Genomic DNA, 21875 nt, shown 5'->3' with positions numbered 1-21875 from the left:
CAGTCCTCTAAACACACACACACACACACTCACGAGTGAACTAACACTTTGAGAATGAGCCCAATGTTTTACCTTCATTGTGAATGTTCTTGCTTTTGTGTATTTTTAAATCACACCCTAACCATTATTGCAATAGGATCTCCTTTGTTACAGCCTGTCAGGCAAACAAAGGTGCCAGTGGATACAACAGGCAGAACCAGTGTAGTCCATTGTTATCAGACCTACCAAGGGCTTGATGGTGCCATGTACTGAGCATTCTGGCCCTTATCCAGCAAAGCACTTAAGCATGTGCTTAACTTTAGGTGTCTGAGTGGTCCCATTGAAGTGAGGACCTAAGAGAATTATTTTTAATTCATAGATCTTTTAATCCAGTAAACAAATCTGCTGCAGTATATGAAAAGTAGACTCTCATATTAAAAATACTCAGGAAATTGCCAATGAACATATTCTATTAGACTAATTACCCACTTTTAAAAAGAAAAATTATGCAATTATGAACTTTATTATTGAAAAATGCAAACTGAGCCAGGCACAATCACATAAATTTTCTGAAATCTACTTTTTAGTTGAGAAAATGAAAAAAAACCCCACTCAGTTTCTACTTTGGCATTTTATGCACTTAAAATATTCAAAAAGAAAAGGAGTACTTGTGGCACCTTAGAGACTAACAAATTTATTTGAGCTAAGGTGCCACAAGTACTCCTTTTCTTTTTGCAAATACAGCGGCTACTCTGAAACCTGTCCTTAAAATATTCAAAGTTTCTTTCCCTCAAAAATTCAAAAAAATTCATGCTCGTAGATTGAGAGATTTATTTGGGTTACGTTTTAACATCAAGTACATTTGAGTAATTTAGCTGTAAACTATTGGATCATGACAGATTTGTGAATATATTTGTGTACATATGTAATACAAACACACACCTGGAGGGACATATAGACACAAAATTATAATTCCAGTTGTGTATAGTGTACTGTATAAATATAATTATATAATACTGTATCTGAGAGACAGTTAACTATGTAAGGCAGATGGTGCCCCTATAAAACATTCAATAATATGTGTGTGCGTGCATTGGAATCAGTGACTTTAAGTAGGACAACCTTAAAAGGTATGCCACTTATCCTGTGAACAAATACGACTTTACAGTTCTTTTAATAATCCCTTTATCCGGAGATTTCTCCCTTGACCCTGATTTCAAAAGCAAGAGGTCAGCCTGGCCTGCTAGCACCAGACCTCTAATTGAAGTCCTGATATGTACTGTATGAACTGTAAATCCAGCTATGTACACTTACTTGCACTTGGTTTTGAGTTTGAAAGCTGCTTGCTTTGTAATTGATTATGCCCATGAAATTGAATTAACATTTGGTGATAGACATGTTTTCAGAGAAATAGGAAAATACCATTATGTGAAGTGTAACAACATTTTGATATAAAATGTAGAGTCATGCCTTACACAAATGAAACAGGCAGGGAAACATATACCCTGTCTCAAAGAAATTCCAAGGCTTAAAGTTAATGCTTTTCTTATGCAGAGATTTATTTTTTCTTCTGCAAAGCTTGTTTTAAATGCTAGAATTTTTCTTCTTTATGGGAAAGGCATTCATTTTAAAGGTTTGGTTTTTTTTTTAAAAAAAAGCTGCTATTTTAAGATTTCCCTAGTGTAACCTCAGAAAATGAAGAGTACATCTTTAAATCTTGTTTTGTTTGAATGAATGGGTAGATAATCCTGATCAGATGTTTCTTTAGAGAATAATGTTTAAAACGATTATAGAATTTAGCTGTCCTGTCTGATTCCTAGGTACAGTATTTTAATTTCAGTTGTTAAGTCGTTAGGGGTCATTTAAGGTAACCATATATTAACCATCTTTTGTTTCAGATTTCCTGTTGAGATGCTTTAACATCTAGAAAACTCCCTGCTGATGTGTCATGTTAGCTTTCTTAACCTCCAGATACAAACCATAAAATAGCCTACATAGCTGTATGACTAGTTACCCACCTCCATAAATAATAATTTGTGCTAAGTGGGAAATTAGGTGTCACAGTTTAAATCTAAATGAAACTAAAGTATTTGAGAATACTGTCATTAAATGCTTAACGCTCATCAAAATTCTTTCATTCTATTTGTTCTGTAGGACATTTGGGCTTCCAGGACAGTTTTGTCACATCAGGTGTTTTCAGTGTGACTGAGCTGGTCAGAGTCTCACAGAGTAAGTATCCTTTTGTTGTTGTTTCCTGTGTTTCTTATAACTATCATTTCCTCCTGTTCCCCCCACCCCAGAAACTGACTGTCCCCTCTTCTACCTCCACTCCACACATGACTAATTGTGTTCCACATTTTAAATTAAGTGGGAAAGTTAAAATAATAGAAATATTTTAAAAATAAATGATAAGATCCTGATTCTGCAAACCGATGGATCCTTACACCAGTGTGGCACCCTACTGAAGATATTAAGATTCTGTGTAGGTGCCCAGGTGGATCAGTTTGTAGGTTCAAAGCTTAAGGGATGAATTTTAATCTTTTAAAATGACATCGTCTCTGCCCAAGAGCCAGGAATTACCTATACACCAGTTTCGTATATACATGTATGTGTATGTACAGAAGTGGCTGCTGTTTTAACACCCTTAGGTTGGTGAACTTGCTAATAATGTGGACAGCTATACCGGTGTTAGCCCTAAGAGGCTCACTTACTCAAATGCATACAGCTTTAACTGTGTGAGGCCTGCATTCTACCTTCATTGTATGGAATTCTGCCTTTTTAAAGGATTTGTTTTTTGACCTTTAAAGAATGCTAATGCCCACAGCATGAGTGACACACCGCAGCATGATCATTACCAGCTTGTCAATACTCACTAACAACAGTGAATTAAGAGTACCTGTCACCACCCCATTCCATTGATCAAAGGTGCATTGATTGTATTTTTCTATGACATAACCCAGACAGTCCAAGGAGAGAGCATGGACAGCCTCTCTTGAAGCTGTGCCTCTGTTTCGATTACAGCTAGACCAGCCCCTCGGTGCTAGGGTGCTGTGGATTTTTGTAGCTAGGACGAACTATGTTGCAGCATTACAGTAGCACCAGTTAGCACTGCAGTAGTTAACAATTGGACTGTGTTTACAATATAAACCTTGCAGCTTATCTGCTTTAATATGCTCAGAGATAAAACACGGCATGCAGGTTCTCAGCATGGAAGTTTAAAAGCTTGTTTATATGCCCTGCAAGTCCAACTTTTGGCCTTTCCGGGGCCCTGCCTGGCAGGGACAGCCTTAGGAGAGAACCCACGTTTTTGAGTCAAAACCATGGGGTTTCTGTAGGAAAGGTCACCCTGTTTTTCTACTTTATCTCCCCCCCGCACACACACACACACATCAGAGCACTCTAGTCAGAGCACTGAATTGGCTTCCTATTGAAAAACTAGAAGTGGGGGTTGGGGAGGAGATGTGTAGGCATCAGAGAGGTATGCATGGGAGACTGAGAAAGAAAAGAGTACCCTGACCTTAGCCAAGCAATTCTCCTCGCTCTCCTTCTCAGATAACCTGTGGAAAAGCTGTTTCAAGGACATATGAAGCCAGAGGGAGTTCTAGGTGCACAGTATGTTTGAAAACCAGGCCGCTGTATTTAGGTGCCCAAATATGGACTTGGGAGCCTAATGTTTGGCACCAATTTTTGAAAATCCTGGCTTCATTATTTTATTATAGTGCACTAAATTGATGTTTAACATAAACAGTGTTGGGAATAGCTAAGTTATCTCCTCCTGTATGTGAATAGCTCCATTTTATGATGTTTTAATTTGGTGTAAAGGGGAAAGGCTCTTGAAGTCCTAAGGGAATCCACCCTTTCTCCCTCTAAAACATCCCACATTTAACATAATCTTATCTTCACTGGAGGAGCACTAGTCATCATAGCTGTCTCTGGTTTCTGTCAACCCCAGTTCATGTGTTTGCAAGATGCAGTTGCTAGAAAGTAACTAAGTTCACCACTCCTGACTTCCGATCTCCATAGCAGAGAGTTTGGGACTGAGTTTAGGAGCCAGCATATTTCATGCTTATTAATCTTCCATTACATTTTATCATAACAACAATAACAACAATAAATCTTTTTACCAAAGATCCCAGTGTCTAACAAATTTTACAAACATATTATGAATTGTATTTATGAGGTTCACCCTCCCTGTCGCTGGAATGTACACAGCACCCTTTAAAAATTGCTTGGAAACATACAGGAAGGTAGAGTAGAAAATATAGCATTGCATCCATTGGAGTTACCAAGGAAATTTTGGGAGGTAAAATAAAATTATCCAATTGTTATGTATCCAGGACACAAGGGCTTGCACTCCTTGCTCATGCAAAAAGTGACATAGTCTCTTTAAGGACCCTATTGTAAGCGGGGGAATAGTCCCACTATTGTGGGGAACTTTCCTGGCTTCTGCACTACCCTGGTGAAGTGGGCTAGCGAAAGGATCTGAGTCCTCGCTCCCATTTCCTTTACCCAGTGGTCTCCCTGCCCTTGAGGACTCCCCTTCCACTCTCCTGTCTGGCAGCGTCCTCGTAATCCCAACAAGGCTGGGCCCAGGATTCCTGAGGGGATCTACCCCCAACCTTGCTGTGGTCATCTAGGACAGGGGCTAGGGTGTCCCCGCTCTGGGGTACTCTCTCTGCACTGGGTACTTCTCTGACCCACTGACCATTACATACAATTTAAAGCAAATGCAAGTTATTTAATCAACAATTAATTTTAAAAAGAATAAGGAAAAATGGGAAAGGTTAAAGGAAACACATCACCCCGCTCTGTGGCAGGGAACATCACAAACGGTGTCTCTGGAATGTCAGGGCAGGTCAGTCTGTTCCTTGTAAGTCCCAGGCCTCCTTCTCAGGCCCTGGCTGTGCTGCAGGGATGGACACTTCTTCCCAGTGTCACCCCCACCCTGTCGGGGTTACGATCCAAGCCTGGCTTGCAGAGCCTCTTGGCTGAGGCATCTCCCTGTGCTGGGCCCACTGCCCAGGGTCCCCCTCGCTCTTCCCAGCTGCTCACCGCACCCAGCTCTGGACTGCTCCAGCCCCAGCTCCACCACTCTGTCTCAGCACTGCTACTCCTGCTGCTGCTCTGCCTCCAGCTCCCTGGGCTGCTTCGCTGGCTCTGGTTGCTACAGCTTTCTTCCCAGGGCAAGTCTGCTCTCTCTGGGCTGTGCCTCTGGCTTTGGGGCTGCAGCTCTGCTCCCAGGACAGGGTCTGCTCTCTCTGGATATGGCCCAGCTCTGCTCCCCAGCTCGGGCCCCTGGTTTCTCCTTAGCTCAGCCCCATTCTGTCTGACCCAGGCAAGTCCAGCCCACATGGAGGACGGAGGACAGGACCTCCCTGGCCTCCTGACTCCCTGATTAGCCTGCCTGCCCTGTCATTCAGGCTGACCTGGAGCATTGGCCTCTCCCCATTGTTCCTGGGGGCTGTCAGTCTCAGGGTCCTGATTCCCCATCGACCCTTCCCCCTTTTTAGTACTGGGAGCTAGCAACTAAAACACCCCCACTGAATGTTAGTAAGGGGGCAACAGTCCCCTTACACTATGCAGCCAGGACCTCAGTTTTATATCCTGTCTTCACAATAGCACCTCCGCGAAAACACAGTGCCCCAGCACTTACTAGGATATCCCTTCAGTACTGACTGAGAAGAAAGAATACTAACTGCGGGCTTAGCAACACTACTTCTGGTGGCACCTTGGATTTTCTATGGAGGTGCCTCATACACATACTGACCGGGCCTGACCCTGTTTCATTTATGAGATCTGACAAGCCCACAGAGTAGGATATGTCTAGTGTGGATTCTACCCACAAAATCCCATTGATGTCAGTGTGAATTTGCATGCCAACATTCAGGGAATGATTTAGCATAAAGGATCCATGATTAACTGCTATGAGTTGTGCCTAAACTGACATGTAAGGTTGCCTGATAGATTGCGCTATTCAGAATAAACCTTGCTGGGCTATTTAAATATACTTGTGGCTTTACTCCAGACTAGTCCACAGATTGCTTTGGCACTGGAGAGCTCAACCCCTGCAGAGCACTAATCCAGATTCACCAGGATTTTTTTATTAGAACTTGGCAGCTTGAATTATCAAGATACACTCAATCCAGTCTATATATTTATTTCTCTAAAAAGCCACTGCAACTTTAAAAGCCACCCTGCTTGAGGAAGCTCGTCCGCTGTGGTGAGGCCCTTCTTTGATTTCCTGAGCATGCTCTATGACAGCTTCACTTAAGGTCATATTCCATATATGATCTTGAGGCTGCAGAGAGATCCAGGAGCATGTTCTTGGAAGAAAGTTGCGTGATTCTCAGCCGAATCCCTGTTGTGACGAATGCTGTTTTGGGGATGAATGATGCAGAGCAGCAGTACTGCTCACATTTTGTATACAGCTCTAAATCGAAACAATGCTTGTTTTAAAAACATTTCAATAATATTAATTTTCTAAATGTGTTTAAATGTGTGTGAATTTTCAAGGGCCGACTGCTACTCTGTCACTGACCCTCTTGCTGTGCAGTATGTATGCTACAGGAATGCTCATGCTGAGACGGAAAGACCAAATTTTGCTTTTTGTTACATCAGCATAATTGCACTGAAGTCAATGGGGTTATTCTAGATTTACACCTACGTAAGAAGAAGCAGATTTTGGCTTCTGCGTCAACTGTAGCTCTAAATGGCCTTGTTTCTTTTACACCTTTTGACATTATTGTTTTCATGATTTTTTTTTCAATTTGATAATAGAAACACATGCTTTCCCTGAGTTTTAAGTAGTTGTCTGTTGTTAGCTTCTGTCATCTAAAATTAACATGAGGCACATAGTGTTTCCAGCATTTCCTCATTAGGTATTGTTGGGTAATAATAATGTGCCATATTTATTAAACAAGGTTGTCAGATGTCAGTGTGACAGAGAGGCTCAAATAAAGTGCTGTTATATCAGCCATACAAGTCTGAGTGGGGAGGTGAAAAAGCTAAGCAAAAAGTCAGCTTCCTGGAAACAAATGTTTGGAATTAACATTGTACCTTTTTCTAATCCGGGGGTTCTCAAACTGGGGGTCATGATCCCTCAGGGAGTCACGAGGTTATTACATGGGGGTCGCGAGCTGACAGCCTCCACCCCCAAACTCCATGTTGCCTCCAGCATTTATAATCGTGTTAAATATAAAAACGTGGTTTTTCATTTATAAGGGGAGTCACACTCAGAGGTTTGCTGTGTGAAAGTGGTCACCAGTACAAAGTTTGAGCACCACTGATCTAATCTAATCTCTCATTTCTATAGGTCTCAGTCATGATAATATTTATTTAGGTTTATCTGAGCCACTGAACAAGAATTATAGACCCTCTTGGTGGCAGGCACACCTGTAGCTTTCTTCTGTTCCACGGCAATGGGCTTTACCACTGAATCACTAGCCTGCTGCTCAGTCTTCCAGAGGCTGGGTAAATAGGAAAAACAAACCAGGAGAAAGTAAGCGGGGGTGCTTGGGTATAGGAGGTGAGATTGGGAGAGACTGGCAGGCTGGGAGCTTAGAGGCATGAAAAAGGCTACTACAAAGGTGTTGCCAATTTTAAGAAACTGAACATGGAATCCCCCATCATTGGAGGTTTTTCAGAACAGGTTAGACAAACACCTGTCAGGGATGATCTAGCCTCAGTGCAGGGGGCTGGACTAGACGACCTCTCGAGGTCCCTTCCAGCCCTACATTTCTGTGACTCTGTGTATGCTAAAACTAGGTGCGAGGTCTTTCTCCACTCATAATCCAATGTGAGTAGGCCAGATCAGATCCCCATTATTCCTTTATTGTGGTTGGGGAAAATCAGCATTGACCCACATACCCCAGACTCTGCTGGGACTCCTCCATAGAGAAGTTCATCCATGATTGGGAAGGATTGGGCTGAGGGTTAAACGCAGGAATGTCAGAACAGATACAAGTTATTCTTCCTCAAGCCTGAGGCTACATTTTGACCATCCCTTGGTCAGCGCTGGGGAAACTCCCCTTTAAGAATGCCCTAGGGACATGATGAAGGGAAGCCAGGCAAGCGTGGCTCCAGTGCACCTCTGTTGACTCCTGTGTTGATGGTGAGAGACACAGGGGGCCCTAAGCTCCTGTAGATCCCAGGCAATGCACAGGATTTATTGATGGAACAGCCAGCTGTTGCACAAGCGAAACAAACCCCTCACCTCAAATCATCCTTTATGAGGAGGTCCTCAGAGGTGTGTAGGTGTCTACCTTCCATTGAAATCAGTAGGAGCTAGGCTCCTAAATACCTTCGAGGATTTGGACCTAAATTCTGTCCCCTTCCTCATGTGTGCAGAGGTCCCCAAGGCAGTAGACTGTGCCTGCTGTGAAAGGGTGGCAAGATATGGGAGGCAGTGCAGAATTTGTTCACCCCATTTGGCACAAAAGTCCTGCTCCATGGGATTTCCCTGTTCAGCAGGACCCTGGAAGTGCGAATGGGAGACATTGACAGGCTGGGAGCTTGGGGCCAGGGAAAGGGCATGGAGAGGAGGCTAATGCAGCCATTAGATTTGAGTAACCTGCATATGCTCCTGATCTGGATTCCTTCCTGTGTTGATATCCCCCACAGACAGCTGAAATATACAGGCTGGGCTGTGAAGGAAGGATTTGGGGCTTAATGAGCAGTCCCTAAAAGCAGATCAAATTTACGCATGTTTTGCACTGCATTGTTGGGTGAAATTATATAATTCCTGGTGCTGATGTACGAAGCACCCTGCCTGCTCACTGGATTGAGAATGCCACACTTAAAGTTGTAAAATGCTAGTTCAGGTTTTCATGGAGTTAGTGGGATGATTTTTAACCCTTTTAATATGCCAGTTAAACCACACACACACACACATACACACATATACACACACATTTCTGTGTTAGACACTTAGATCCCATGAAAGGATTAAGTAAATTCCACAGGCTGTGAATGATTTTATGGTCATGGAATTTGAAAAGGCAGGGATCCTGGACTAATGCAGTTTAAAAGTGGATACTTAGGGTTTGAGACTTTCAAGCAGTCATTCTTTGTGATTTGGGGTTGCTGTAGCAGTGCTAAAGTGAAACCAGCTGCAGAATTCTCCTTACTCTTGCCGCGTAGATGGGTGCTGCTGTGGCATAGAATTTCGGGGGCTCTAGCAATAGGAAACTGGAACAGAATGTAAGAGGTCTCAGAATGTAAGAGATTGGCATGAAGTGGCACCCTAGTGTTTGAAATGTGCAATAATTCTGTAACTATATGAAATAATCATTGCTGTTTAAGGCAATAAAAGGAAAATAATCTCTTGTGTGTAGTGTTTGTGTATGTGTCTCCTCACGCTCACCCAAGAGGCTGAATAAAACTGTAACATTCCAGCTCAGATGATTAGAAGTACTGAAGCAGAATCATCTCGGTTGAAAGGTACAAAACTGACACTGTAGTTACTGTGGGAGGAATGTGAAGGAGAAATTAAATTAGTTGCCACTACTCTGAGCGGGCAGGGGGCGGGGCAGGGAAGAGACGGGTATAACCCAAGGAATATAGCTTTCCAGTGTACTTTTATCAAGCAGTCCTTATCCACTCAGAATAAGAGGTATAATGTAAACAAATTATAGGTAAAGTCCTGTTGCACCCATCAATTCCTCTGGAGGTAGAGGGCCATCCCGCAGTGTAATTCCCCCAAAGGTAGAGTGGGTATCAATAGCTGTAGTCCAGAGCCCACCAGAGGGGTCTACTTTCTCTGTATGACACAGAGCTTCTTTGTGAATGGCAAGGCCTTCAGATCCATAACCATCAGGATCTGCTGGAGATTGCCCTACACTCAGCTGCCTTGCAGAAACAAGGGTTGGTGCTGCTGCAGCTCGGAAACTGCAGCGTGGGTCCACTGCTTTTTTGCAGTCTGTAGGAGAGTGGGAAGGATCCACAGAACTCCCTAGTGCAGAGCACACTTACAAAAGCTTTGATATAGCCTGTATGTTTTCTGCTATACTAAGCAATACTGTAGCTGAGATAGTTAGAAGTCAGCAGCATGAAAAACAGCATTTAAAATATAACTCTGTATTCCTTAGCCAAGCATTGCTATCCCAAACCTAGCATTTGGGATTGGGTATAAGAGGGAGAGAAAAAAAGAATATAATAAAAAATAGACTGCAGGCATAGAATGAACAGTTGCCGTGACCTTGCTTTTTGTATGCCATTACACAATTCAATGGCAGTCCACTCAAACCTTGCTCTCGATCAATATCCTATTAAAGCAGCACAAAAAGTCTCCATAAACTTAGTGGTTAGCTATGTTTATAAATGGAACTCAGCATAATTAGATGGTCAATAGCAAGCTGTACTAGTAATTTTAAAATGAACATCACACATTTCATATCAGTGGTATTCGGCAAACCTCTTTGAACCTAACAGTACAGTACATAGGAGACAAAGGCCATGCAACAAATTCGAGCTACCCTTTCCTCGCTGAGTCAGAAAGATAGTGTGTTTTCCTCTGGTTGTTAAGCCACAGTATATGAAGAAGTGTATTAGTTAAACGTCATGTTTCTTCCTGGGGTATAATACGTTTAGCCTTATGTACATTGTCACTTTGCTGCAGTGTTAGACATGTCTTGATCCTAGTTTTACCCAAATATCTTTGTAAAAATAAATAAATAAAAAATGAAAAAAGAGAAATTAAATATATCTTAACAACTAAAAGACAGTGCCATTTTAAAAGGAAGACGACTTCCAGCTTGGCTGGTTTTATTTAGTGGGTTTCCTGTACTTTAATTCAGTAAATTTCCAAAATAAATATTCAAATTGAATTAAGTCAGAGGGTTTTTTGCTAATTTTTCTGTTATTTTTCTTGACATTTCGGGTGACTATTTGAACTAATAAACTGGCAGCAAAGGGAATAGATTGGCAGCAGTGGGAGTTTTCCTCAGAGCTGCGCTTTATCCAGAGCAGAGCTACCATGCAAGTGGTCAAAGAGAAGCAGCTCCCCGCTTGCCTCCCCAGTTTAACATGGAATGATCGGCCTACAGTGAGGGTTGTTCCAGTCTTTCAGGCAAACTCATTCTAACCCTCATTCTGATCCTTCAGAGTGATTGAAATGTATCCTGTGTGCGTAGGAGTTTTGTGATGGAGACCACCCTGTCAGCTGAAATCAGCTGAGGCTGCATCAGTTAGTTCACTTACAGGCTCCGCACACATCAATCAAACGAAGTTTTAAATGAAAGGCCAGATTTCTATCCAATAAACCATTTTACTCCTCCCTCACTGGGGTCAGAGCTCTGTGTCAAATGACATCTTGATGCAGGCATGTGGGTGGGGTGTGTATTGTGTGGAAGCTCAGTTGAAATTTTCAACCTATATCTCCTGCTTGGGACGTGTTCTTGAGCTATTTTGGTGTCATTTTTCTGAGGAGCATCTCTTAGGTGGGGAAAGCAGCATATTTTCAGTGTGGCTGGTATAATCTTAACTTTCAATTTATGTATACTTTGGTGTAATAAAGGGCTGGCTTTGTATTATAGAACAGAATGATCTCCACACTTATGCTGACAGTGCCAAAGCATGTTCTTATTTTGGGACGTTGGGCTGAGGTACAGGTGGGGAGAGTGATCACATGTTGGATGATCATATGCTAAAATGAAGAAGCTCAATTTAGACAGAGTTTTGCCACAATTTAGAGCTCTTTAATCCTGTTTTCTCTCTGGTGCTGGAGTGTTGATAGGGAATCCTACAAACAGACAGAAGTGGGATTCTGTCTTTCCATCAGTATTCAGGGCTAATAGAAGAGGGATGGTGTATTCAGGCAGTGAGAGGGGCCATTTGGAGCAAGGAAGGGTTTGCATGGCTAGGCTAGATTAAGTTTATGCACCTTTGCAACATGTTGTGTTGCAAAACAGAAAAGTAAATAGAAGGTCCAAATAAAACACAACAGAGTTCCCTCTGCCAAAGTCCAGTGTAAAGTGTTATGAGGTGTGACTCGATTCAGCTAAGTCTATAACAGGGATATAAAGCATGAATCACTTCAACCAAATTCCAGAGAGGAAGAGACGGATCCCCCCTACCCAGAGAAAGAGAGTTAACCCCTTCTCCGCCAGCCTCTGGATGGGGTCTGTACACTGAAATTTTCCTCACTTTGTCTACAGTAAAATGTTGTTTGAAGAGCAAACTAACTGGGAAAAGAAAACATAGATACCCTTTATTGAAAGATAACTTCCTACTACACAGAGTGTGATTCCAGAACAGTTCCCCTTTATGGAAAGTTTACCCTTATAGCATTACTAAGTTTAGTGACCTTGGGTTGTCTCTAGTATGAATGTCATTGTGAGAACTGCCATAGGCCTTTTAAATAAGGCACAGCCATGAACCTTTTAAATGCTTTTAATACTCAACTGCTTTAATAAATGTTCTGTCCTTTGACCATTTTATTGTTTAAGAGGGATGGATCTTGTCTTTTTACCTTTCATCCTGAATCCTCTCAGCTCAGCTCCCCTCAGTACTGCAGGGTGTCCGAGGACCTGGCAGGAAAACCCTATTACTGTTAAATATGGAGGAAGCTAGAGGTTACCTATTTAAATCCTTTCTATCTTGTGGCTAATTTTTATGTTACTAGCTTTACCCCCATCCCACTCCACATCTTTTCAGGCTACGTGCACCATGTTGAGAAGTGGAAGAACTTTTTAGTTTCACGTAAGGCAAATTCAAGAATTTGGCCAGTAATGCGCTAGATTTTGGGGGCTGATGAACGGGAGCAGAGTCAGTTTTTGAACACAAAATTTTCCTCCATCTCTATCTGAAATAAAACTGCTCAGTAAAACTTACAATAGCGGGGAAATTCATTGCCCCTTGAAAAGAAATGGTGCTTTAATTTAGTGCCTGCCTTTTTATGTGCCTGTTTGGAAAATATTATTATTAACCACTAAGTTGGGCTTTGTTAGGTCTGGGGTACAGGGGAATTGATCAACAAAGGGGTTTAAAGAGCACAAATCTGCTTGGCAAAGGAATTGCTGAAGACTGTGGAGTAGATGCTGCAGAGAGTACCTGTATGATTGATTTCCATTCACGTCAGACTGACTGCAGTGTGGTCATTTTTCTAACCCATAACTGCTCATACTGCAGCGGTCTGCTATCTGCAGGGTGTCTGACTTATAGCAGTCCATGCCCATGTTACCTTTTACACAAATTACTTACACTGGTTTCTTTTTTCCATGCAAATTTGTCGGTTTTACAGCCTCTTCTAGCTGCTGTCAGGAAACTCTAGCAGAAAGCACAATTTAATAAAATGAGTTTTACTATATTTAATTTTTCTTTAAAAAAAACGCCCGCCCTCTCATACAGCCAGTGCACAGGAAACATATTTTAGTTAAAGGAACACAACAAAGGAGTTTGTGTTCTTGCCGTAAATTACTTCCCAAATTAATCCCTTTTAATGATCGTTCCAGATTTTCTTAAGTTTTAATAGCATTGTGTGCTTTCCACCCTACGCTTTTAAAAATCTGTTACTTGCTGTCCATGTCATTCCCAGTCTGTCTCAATGTTGATCTACTTTCTTAAAAGATCTTTGCCCTAGATTGCCAGTTTAATTGTGAGGAGAATGAGGCAGCTGCAAAGCTATATTCTTCATCTGTCAAATCCAGCAGTGCTTCTTCCCTAAAACTTGGGGTGAAATCCTGACTCTATTGAAATCAAAGGCAGAACTCCCAGTGGCTTCATTTGGTCCCGTATTTCACCCTTGGTATGCCAGGTTATTGGTGCAAGGTACCTGAATCATCCAATCTTGATTTCCTCACTGATGCCCACAAGAGTGAAATATTTCATGTGTTTAATATTGGGCTCAGTTCCTCCCCGGTAGGAGCAAGCACAGGTCTATTGATTTCAGTAGAGTTGTTCCAACTGACACAAGAGTAAATCTGGTTCAGTATCATTGTGTGGCACCAGGAAAATCCCTGTGAATCAGAGTTTTCAGATAATATATCCTGTGCCAAACAGATTTATCTTGGGCAACAGGGTAATTTTAATCAGATTGTGGAATGGGACAGACAATCAATCTTGGTCCATAAAACAGAATGTCCTGTAAAGGTCAGGGCACTGGAATGGTGACAGTGGGCATGGTATCATATCACATGCAGTGGATTTCATTGAGGAAGACCTTGCCGGATCAGTTTTATATTAGTTAAAACATTCTCATTTGTTCCATATTGCTCAACACATGGGAGTTCAGAGCCCTATGCCTGTAAACTTTTGGAAAAGGAACTCTCATAATACCTTAGTGTAAAAACAGTACTCTAGGCAAGCATATTAAAGTCAGGTGAGTTATAGCAGTGGTGGTCCTTACAGAAAACCATGCATGCTTGTGGGAATAAAGAACAATAGAAAACGTTTGTTGGATAATAATATAATGAGGCAAATTGTCTCTGGCCTCAGCACAGAGCCAGAGAGGAACACAAGGGGTATCAGCCCCTGGCATACTTCCCTTAGGGGTCTTGGTCAGTCATAGCTCCTATGCTCCAGGAGTATAGAGACTGTAGCCTCTATGTACATCTGGGTGCACACAGCATTCCCAAAGGTCTTGGGAAGAGGTGGCACCAGTGCCCCTTCCCCGTCTACAGAAGCTCGTAGACTGGGCCAGGCATACTGTAGGGATGGCGCAACACGTCCACTACTCAGCACTGTGCCTAATAAGGAAGTAAGTTCCAAGAGATGTTATTAAGAAGATTACAATATGGCAGCAGTTTCTTAAAGGAATCCAAGATTCTTGCTGCAAACAATGAGAATTGCCAGTACAGAAAAGACTGACCTGAAAAGAAAATAGGAATGTCTTTATTATATTATATGATTATTATTATTTATTTTTATTACTGGAATACTTAGGAGTCCTAGGTGGGGACCAGGACTGCATTGTGCGAGGCGTTGTACAAACATACCAAAAAAGACACTTCCTGCCCCCGAGGGCATCATATAGTGGTAAAATGTTCCTGATTACAGTGTCAGTTCACTTTGGGTGTTGATATATAATTGAGTCCTTATTCACATGACTTACTGACTTTAATTTTTTTTGTTTCCCTAGCACCAATAGCTGCAGGAACAGGCCCAAATTTCTCCCTCTCAGATTTGGAAAGTTCTTCATACTATAGCATGAGCCCAGGAGCAATGAGGAGGTCTTTACCTAGCACATCCTCTACCAGGTAATTTGATATGTGTATGCTATTGGGTTACTTGTGAAACCCAGATTACGATTAATGCTCATATGGAAATTATTGTTTTGTACTTACATTGTTTGATGTGTTCTGGTGGGGACAGGATGGTGAGTCTTTTCAGAATCACAAATCTGAGTGTTTATCTCAATCTATATTAAAGCTCTATACTTAAAGTCCAGCTTTGAAAAAAGCTGCAGAGAGACACACAGGCCCTGATTCATTTCTCACTTACCTTGTTTAGAATCACAGGTAATTCCATTGAAATCAGTAGAGTTGCATTGGTATAAGTGAGAGGAGAATCAGGACCATAATGAAACATAATGTCCTCCTATGATAATGTCACTGAGTATTTTTCATGGAGATATTTCTTGTCGGCATTGCATAGAAGGAAAAGAGACTGGACACCAGACTTTAGATAAAACTTACATGTATTGTGTATACATAAAAGTGTTAGCTGTGAAACTAACATAGTGTTGAAGACCTGGCTTTAATTCATTCACATTTTGGTGTGGCTTTAAGAATTTTGTGTTTTAATGAAGCAACTGAATCTTTGATGCAGGCTACTGTCAAGTCCAATTGCATATCTTAGGTGCAAACTAGCAGACAAGGATATTTTTTACTCTTTTTACTTTAACCATACATGAGATTGAATTTATAAATAAGCCTAGTCACCATTGCCATCTTGAACACTGTTAAGGAACCAGACTGATTTTTGTTTGTCCGCCAGCCAAAATGATCAGTTATTTCGAAGACATGACAAGAAATTCTAACTTCTGCCTGGAGTTCTTTTAGGTTCTGATCTCAGTCTGCAGCGCCACCAGCTTTGCAAAAAGCAAGCACACCGTTAAAAAAAAACATATCTTTTGAATGTAGCTGGATTTTTTTCTACAAAAGTATGTAGAGTCTCCTAGCAATAACTTTTAGCTTATTTGTTAGTCTCTAAGCCACAAGTACTCCTTTTCTTTTAGCTTATAGTTCGCAGTGATTGAAAGAACATTCTGTACACATGAGCTCAGTCAGCATTCTGAAGCTTAGCAAATACGGTTCTCATTACATGTGGCAGTAATCAATTTAAAAGTTTGTGCTGTTAGTTTTTGCACATGTGTTTGGCATACTGTATGTGCAGTGCTCATCATTAGAATCACTCCCAGGAAGAGTTTTGTTGTGACTCCAGGAGTGAAAAAGGCAGGTTATTAGTGTTACTTAAAAGCTCAGTTGTCACTCTTCTATTCTTCTGCAAATAGCTAGCACTGATAAGGAGCTAATTATAAACATCACCAGTAGTTAATAACTCGGTAATATGTTTGTTTTTCTCTCATTAGGTTGTTCCCAGTTAGAAAAAAAGTATTCCTTAAATACACAGACTCAGTGGCTCTATCAGGCAGTAATTGTATTGTACACATAGAATTTCCCCAACGACATATACCGATTCTTTTAAATAAGTTATGGTACAACCTGCATTCCATACATACCATAAAACATTGTCTCCCTTCAGCTTTGCATACAGAACTCCCAAACCCTGCAGCTCTTACTCAGGCAGAACTAAGGGTGAAGTTAAAGTGAGTCTAGCCTGAGTGAAGGCTGGAAGATTTAGCTCAATGGGAATTATGCCAATGGAATGTTTTATATCCATTGAAGTACATCCCTGATACACAAAGGAGTCTATTCTTGTTTACCTATGGGACATTTAGGCAGGTAGGCCTTTTCTTGAATCCCTTACACACTGCTGGTGGAATTGACCCCACAGAATAAAGAGCTGGCAATAGACATAAGTTCTAGAAAAATGTGTTAGGACAAATTCACAATAATATTCTAGAGCATTCTGTACATCTCATTATTCCAAACTTAGCCAAGATTGTGGGCCCTTGGAACTGGAATTCATTTCCCTACCATTCTGCCACACTTTGTGTCAGTTGACCTTCAGAGCACAGTGTCAGGATTCTCCCATCTCTCAGCCTTTCGCCTGGGTTGGATTGTGGGGGAGGTATTGTATATGGTAAGTGTTGTGTGGGAGCCTTTCAGTGTTGGCATTAGTCAGCAAGCTTTTTGTTCTTTTTTTTAAAAAACGTGTGGCGGCAGCCAAAGACTATGTTCTACATCAGGCATTGCACAAATTAGATACAGGGTAAAATTTTTATTCTTGTTTAAAATAACCTGTGACAATGTAAAACTGAAATATCTTTTCCATCTTTTGCCATCACTCATGTGCTTATTATTGTAGGGTTACCATGAAGCTGGGTTTGCTGCCATTGGATTTTTCTTTAGGAAAAGAAAGCATTGAAAATATAAAAAATGCATACGAAGGGAGTATATGGAATTCACAGTAAGATAAGGAGAAAACAAGGTAGTTTAAATGAGGGTCTGCCTGTCAGTACCATATCTGTTTAATATTAACTATTTGATAGCTGGTGACACAGTAAATTAATGGTACAAAACCCACTGAAGTCAATGGGAGTCGTTCTGTTGACTTCAGCATGCTTTCCATAAGGTCCTAGCCTTCCACCTGTGAAAATCTAAATTTTAAAATATCTTTGGTTCCAGTTTGGAATGAGTTTGGTGATCTCAGCTTAGTCTTTATTGGAGGTTGTTGTGTGTCACAAAATCAGCATGGAGCTTGGCACAGTTCAGAAAGTTTGACAATTCTAGTGTAAGGCAGCCTCAAGTCTGAAAAAAGTAGATCAGGACTGAGGTACATTGATTCAGCTTTGTGGGGAAGAGTGAATAGAACAGGAACCTCTCCCAAGTCAATGCCTTAACTCTGTCAGTTTCAATGTCACTAAACTTAACCCTGTTGGTCTCCTCTCATGCTACCGAGAAATATACCAATAGAGAAATACCTTTGTATCCTTTCAGCATATACAGTATTGTATGTTTTGCTGTTTCAGCTCTACAAAACGCCTCAAATCTGTGGAGGATGAAATGGACAGTCCTGGTGAAGAGCCATTTTATACAAGCCAAGGGCGCTCTCCAGGAAGTGGCAGTCAGTCAAGTGGATGGCATGAAGTGGAGCCAGGTAAGCCACGGCTTTCAGGAGTCATAGGAAATTTTCTCCAGTTTTTCAGTTTTGTTATCCTAAGAGAACACTGTATAGAAAGGCTATAAATAAAACCCCTATGATTTGTGCTGAAATGGTCAGTCTAATGAAAATATTGCAATAGTTTGATTGCTCCTGCAGCTGCAAATGTTTTTGTAGTGTGTCACTTTTGTATTTGGGCCAAGCATCTGAAGTATTTGAATAATGCAGAAAAAGATATGCTCTCCTTCTCTGTCAAATTGTCCATATCCAATCGTGGAATATCACTGATAACAGCTTGGCAAAACACAGCACCTGTCCCAGCTGTGGACCACATTTCATTCTGTTGTAAAATGCCATTGTTTATATTGTTTGTTTTTTTTTAAAAAAAAACACATACCTCTATAAGATGGAAAGACTTTTGAAGAATTATATAACATTTGTTTACTCTGCAGTGGGTTTTTGAGAGACTTGGTATGAGTTGCTGTTGTATTCACCCATAGTGGTGTGAAGTTTGATTGGAGACTCTATGCTGAAATACATATCATGGGAGTTAAGAACTTTAAGGAAGAAGCCATGCCTTTTCCTGATGAACTTTCCTTGGCTTGTGTTATTTACTTAGTGTCTCTCGATCACCTAGCTTGGTATCATCTGGGTACTTAATAGTAATAAAAACATTTTCCTGGTATGATGACATTTAGTAGGCAAAATAATGCCACAGATCTCTGGTCTAGATAGGGATTTTGTTACTAATTATTATTAATACTAATTTATTGAGTACCAACAAAATGTTTTTGTCTTTCACTATCCAACATTTTACCAGGTCATCAATATATGGTCCTAAGGGATTGGTCCTTTGTGTTTTGTATATTTTAATATATTTTTTACTTAGATTTAAAATAATAAAGATGTCTAACCAAAGGTCTGGGCACCCTAACATAATTAATGATACAGCCGTACAATTATATTATACCTCAGCACCATTAAAATCAGTTCTGCAGGAATTTGGCTGGCCAGCCAGCCACCTACTACCTTCATCATCTCTGAAGCATATCCACAGCCTTCTCCAGAAGCACATCAAACAGATGTCTTTTGCAGCATGCCTGGAAAGCCACCAAATGTTGCTATTTCAGACCAGGAGGGAGCAAGTTTCAGAGTCTCAGAGCTGACAGAACATCCTGCCAACAGCTCCCCTCTCTTTTATAATGAGCTGGATCCAGTCTGAGTGCTCCTGTTAACCACAGCTGTGGCAGTATAGCATGGAGTCCAGTCCCTCAGGTAGGCCAGCTCCAAGCCATGTAGGGTTTTATAGGTCATAACCAACACCTTAAACTCCACCCAGAGACACATGGGCAGCCAGCACAGATCCTGGATCACTCTGGCCATGAGCCCCCAGTGAAATGTCCTGTTCAATAAGCAAGCCACTGCATTCTACACCAGCTTCAGTCTCCAAATAGTTTTAAGGTGTAGCCCCATGTAGAGTGCATTGTCGTTGTCTGATCTTGAGGTGACAGAAAGCACAGATAACAGTGGCAAGGTCTCTGTCTGAAAGAAAAGGCTGCAACCTCCTAGCTAGACGCAAACTGGGTCATATCTGTAACATGATTGTCAAACAGCAGCATGGGCCATAGAATCACTCCTAAGGTGTGAATACTATCAACTAATGGCAGACATACTGCTCCAGTGGAAGGGGTTGATATTACCTCCTCCCAGTTCTCCAGCGACATCCCCCAACCCACCTTCATCACCTCAGTATGATCTGGGTTGAGCTCCAGACAGCTTGCTCTGAAACAGTGATTGAGGTGCTGAATGGCATGGTTCCAAATGAGACAAGGTAGAGACATACAGTTGGGAGTCATCGGCATACTGAAAACACTGAGCCCCATGCCCCCTTACAATGTTCCTAGTGGCCTTTTATGCATGTTGAACAAGAGAGGTGACAGAATGCCACCCTGCAGCACCCCACCGAGCTCCTCAGGAAGAGAAGCTATTGTCCACAACTGTCTGCTGAGAGAAGAGAACAAAACACTGAAAAGTGGCCTGGTGCATTCTCAACAGGTCCTCAGGCAAGTCAGCAGCACTTCATGATCAACCATATTAAAGGCAGCTGATAGATCTAATGATACCAGCATGGAATCCGGGTTTTCATCCGTCGCCAGGAGATCACTGACCAGTGCACCAGGGCAGTCTTTGTGTCATAGCCAGGTCAATACCCAGATTGACAAGGGTCAAGGAGATCACAGGCATCTAGACATGGTGAGAATTGTCTTGTCACAACCTTCCCACAATCCTACCTTGAAAGGAAAGATGTGATACTTGTTGATAATTAGCAAGATTGTCAGCACACCATGATGACTTCTTGAGCAAAGGCTGCACTCCTGTTTCCTCCAAAACAATAGGCAGCCTGCCCTCTCTAAAAAAGGTGCTGACAATCTCCACAAATAAGGAGATCCGCGCTTCCTCACTAGCCTTCCCCAGCAAGGAAGGACGTGAATCCAAATGACAGGTTGCAGGACAAAGTTCTCCCAACACTTCCAGTACCTCAGGGAGTATTACTGGCTGAAACTCCAGCAGAGAAGACAAGGCCTTTGTTCCCTCAAGACCAGGCTCAATCACCACAAAAGCAACAGCCTATCCCTAATCTGATCAGTCTTGTCTGCAGAATAGCAAACAATTTCCTCACAACAGGAGGGACTCAGACCAGCTACCAAGCAGAAACCATCCAGATGTACCAGACTCTTTGTCACACAGATCAAATCTGCTGTCTTAGATGTTGCGGATACTCTGGTGGAGAAAAATAATCGTCTCTTTGCCTCCTGCACAGCAATAGCATAGGAGTTGAAAAGAAATATTTATGCTACAGCTGGTCAGTCTCAGCGCAAGATTTCCACCACTGGTTCTCTAGCCATCTCCCTCTCGCTTCATTTGTTTCAGACCATCCATAAACCAGGCTCATCTCTGAAAACGAAGCCAGCAAAGAGAGCACTTAGGATCCACCTCCTCAATAGTGGAGGACAAAAAACTATAATCATCTACAAACCCATCAAAAGAGTGGTCTGTCAGCAGAACAAGAGTCACCATCAGAGCTCTGTATATCAGAAAGCAACAGCTTATATCATATTTTGTTTTAATATATAATATATAGTAAGTCACACGTGCTCTGAAATCAACATTTGGTCCTTCGTGTTTGACATGAATGCTTTCATCTCAACCACTACAGAATGCTTTATGAGTCTTTAACAGGGCAACTGCCTAGAAAATGTATTGGCCCACTGAAAAATATAGAAATGGGATCAACATCCCTTATTACTTTGTATATTGCCAGAATATTGCTCCTGAAAGAATAGTAACCTTGCCTTGTTTCAGTTACATCCTTTCTGATCTCTATATTGTCCAAATAAGACCCTTACTGTCTACAATGGAGTCGCATCTTATCCAGGGGTTAGGTTCTGAAGTCAGCGCATAAAGCGAAAATCACGTATAGTCAAAATTACCTTTGAAAATCCCTTAAATCGCGAATAAGTACAGTATACTGTACATGGTTTTGCGTATACTGTACAACTCTGAACAGTAATATGTATAAATGTATAATGTATACAGTAATGTACAGTATATAATAAAGAATACATGTGCAAAATATAATTTTACAGTATTTTTAATTACATAGAGAGAGAAAGAGA

The 21875-nt window shown here is 41.5% G+C and overlaps 1 protein-coding gene across 7 annotated transcripts in view; it reads left to right on the top strand.

Annotated features, from left to right (window-relative positions):
- The window catches only part of NFIA (nuclear factor I A), a 464599-nt gene that overhangs the window by 350709 nt on the left and 92015 nt on the right, over positions 1-21875 (top strand). For all 7 annotated transcript variants that reach the window (XM_073357517.2, XM_073357513.2, XM_073357518.2 and 4 more), the window contains exons 4-6: positions 2134-2208; positions 15053-15170; positions 18068-18195. In XM_073357517.2, the coding sequence (XP_073213618.1) occupies positions 2134-2208; positions 15053-15170; positions 18068-18195 (321 nt within the window). The remainder of the gene's footprint in view (positions 1-2133; positions 2209-15052; positions 15171-18067; positions 18196-21875) is intronic.

The sequence above is a fragment of the Lepidochelys kempii genome, chromosome 8, assembly GCF_965140285.1.
Source record: "Lepidochelys kempii isolate rLepKem1 chromosome 8, rLepKem1.hap1, whole genome shotgun sequence".
NCBI lineage: Eukaryota > Metazoa > Chordata > Testudines > Cheloniidae > Lepidochelys > Lepidochelys kempii.
Note: the sequence above shows the minus strand (reverse complement) of the source record. Positions and strands in the feature narration are given on the sequence as shown.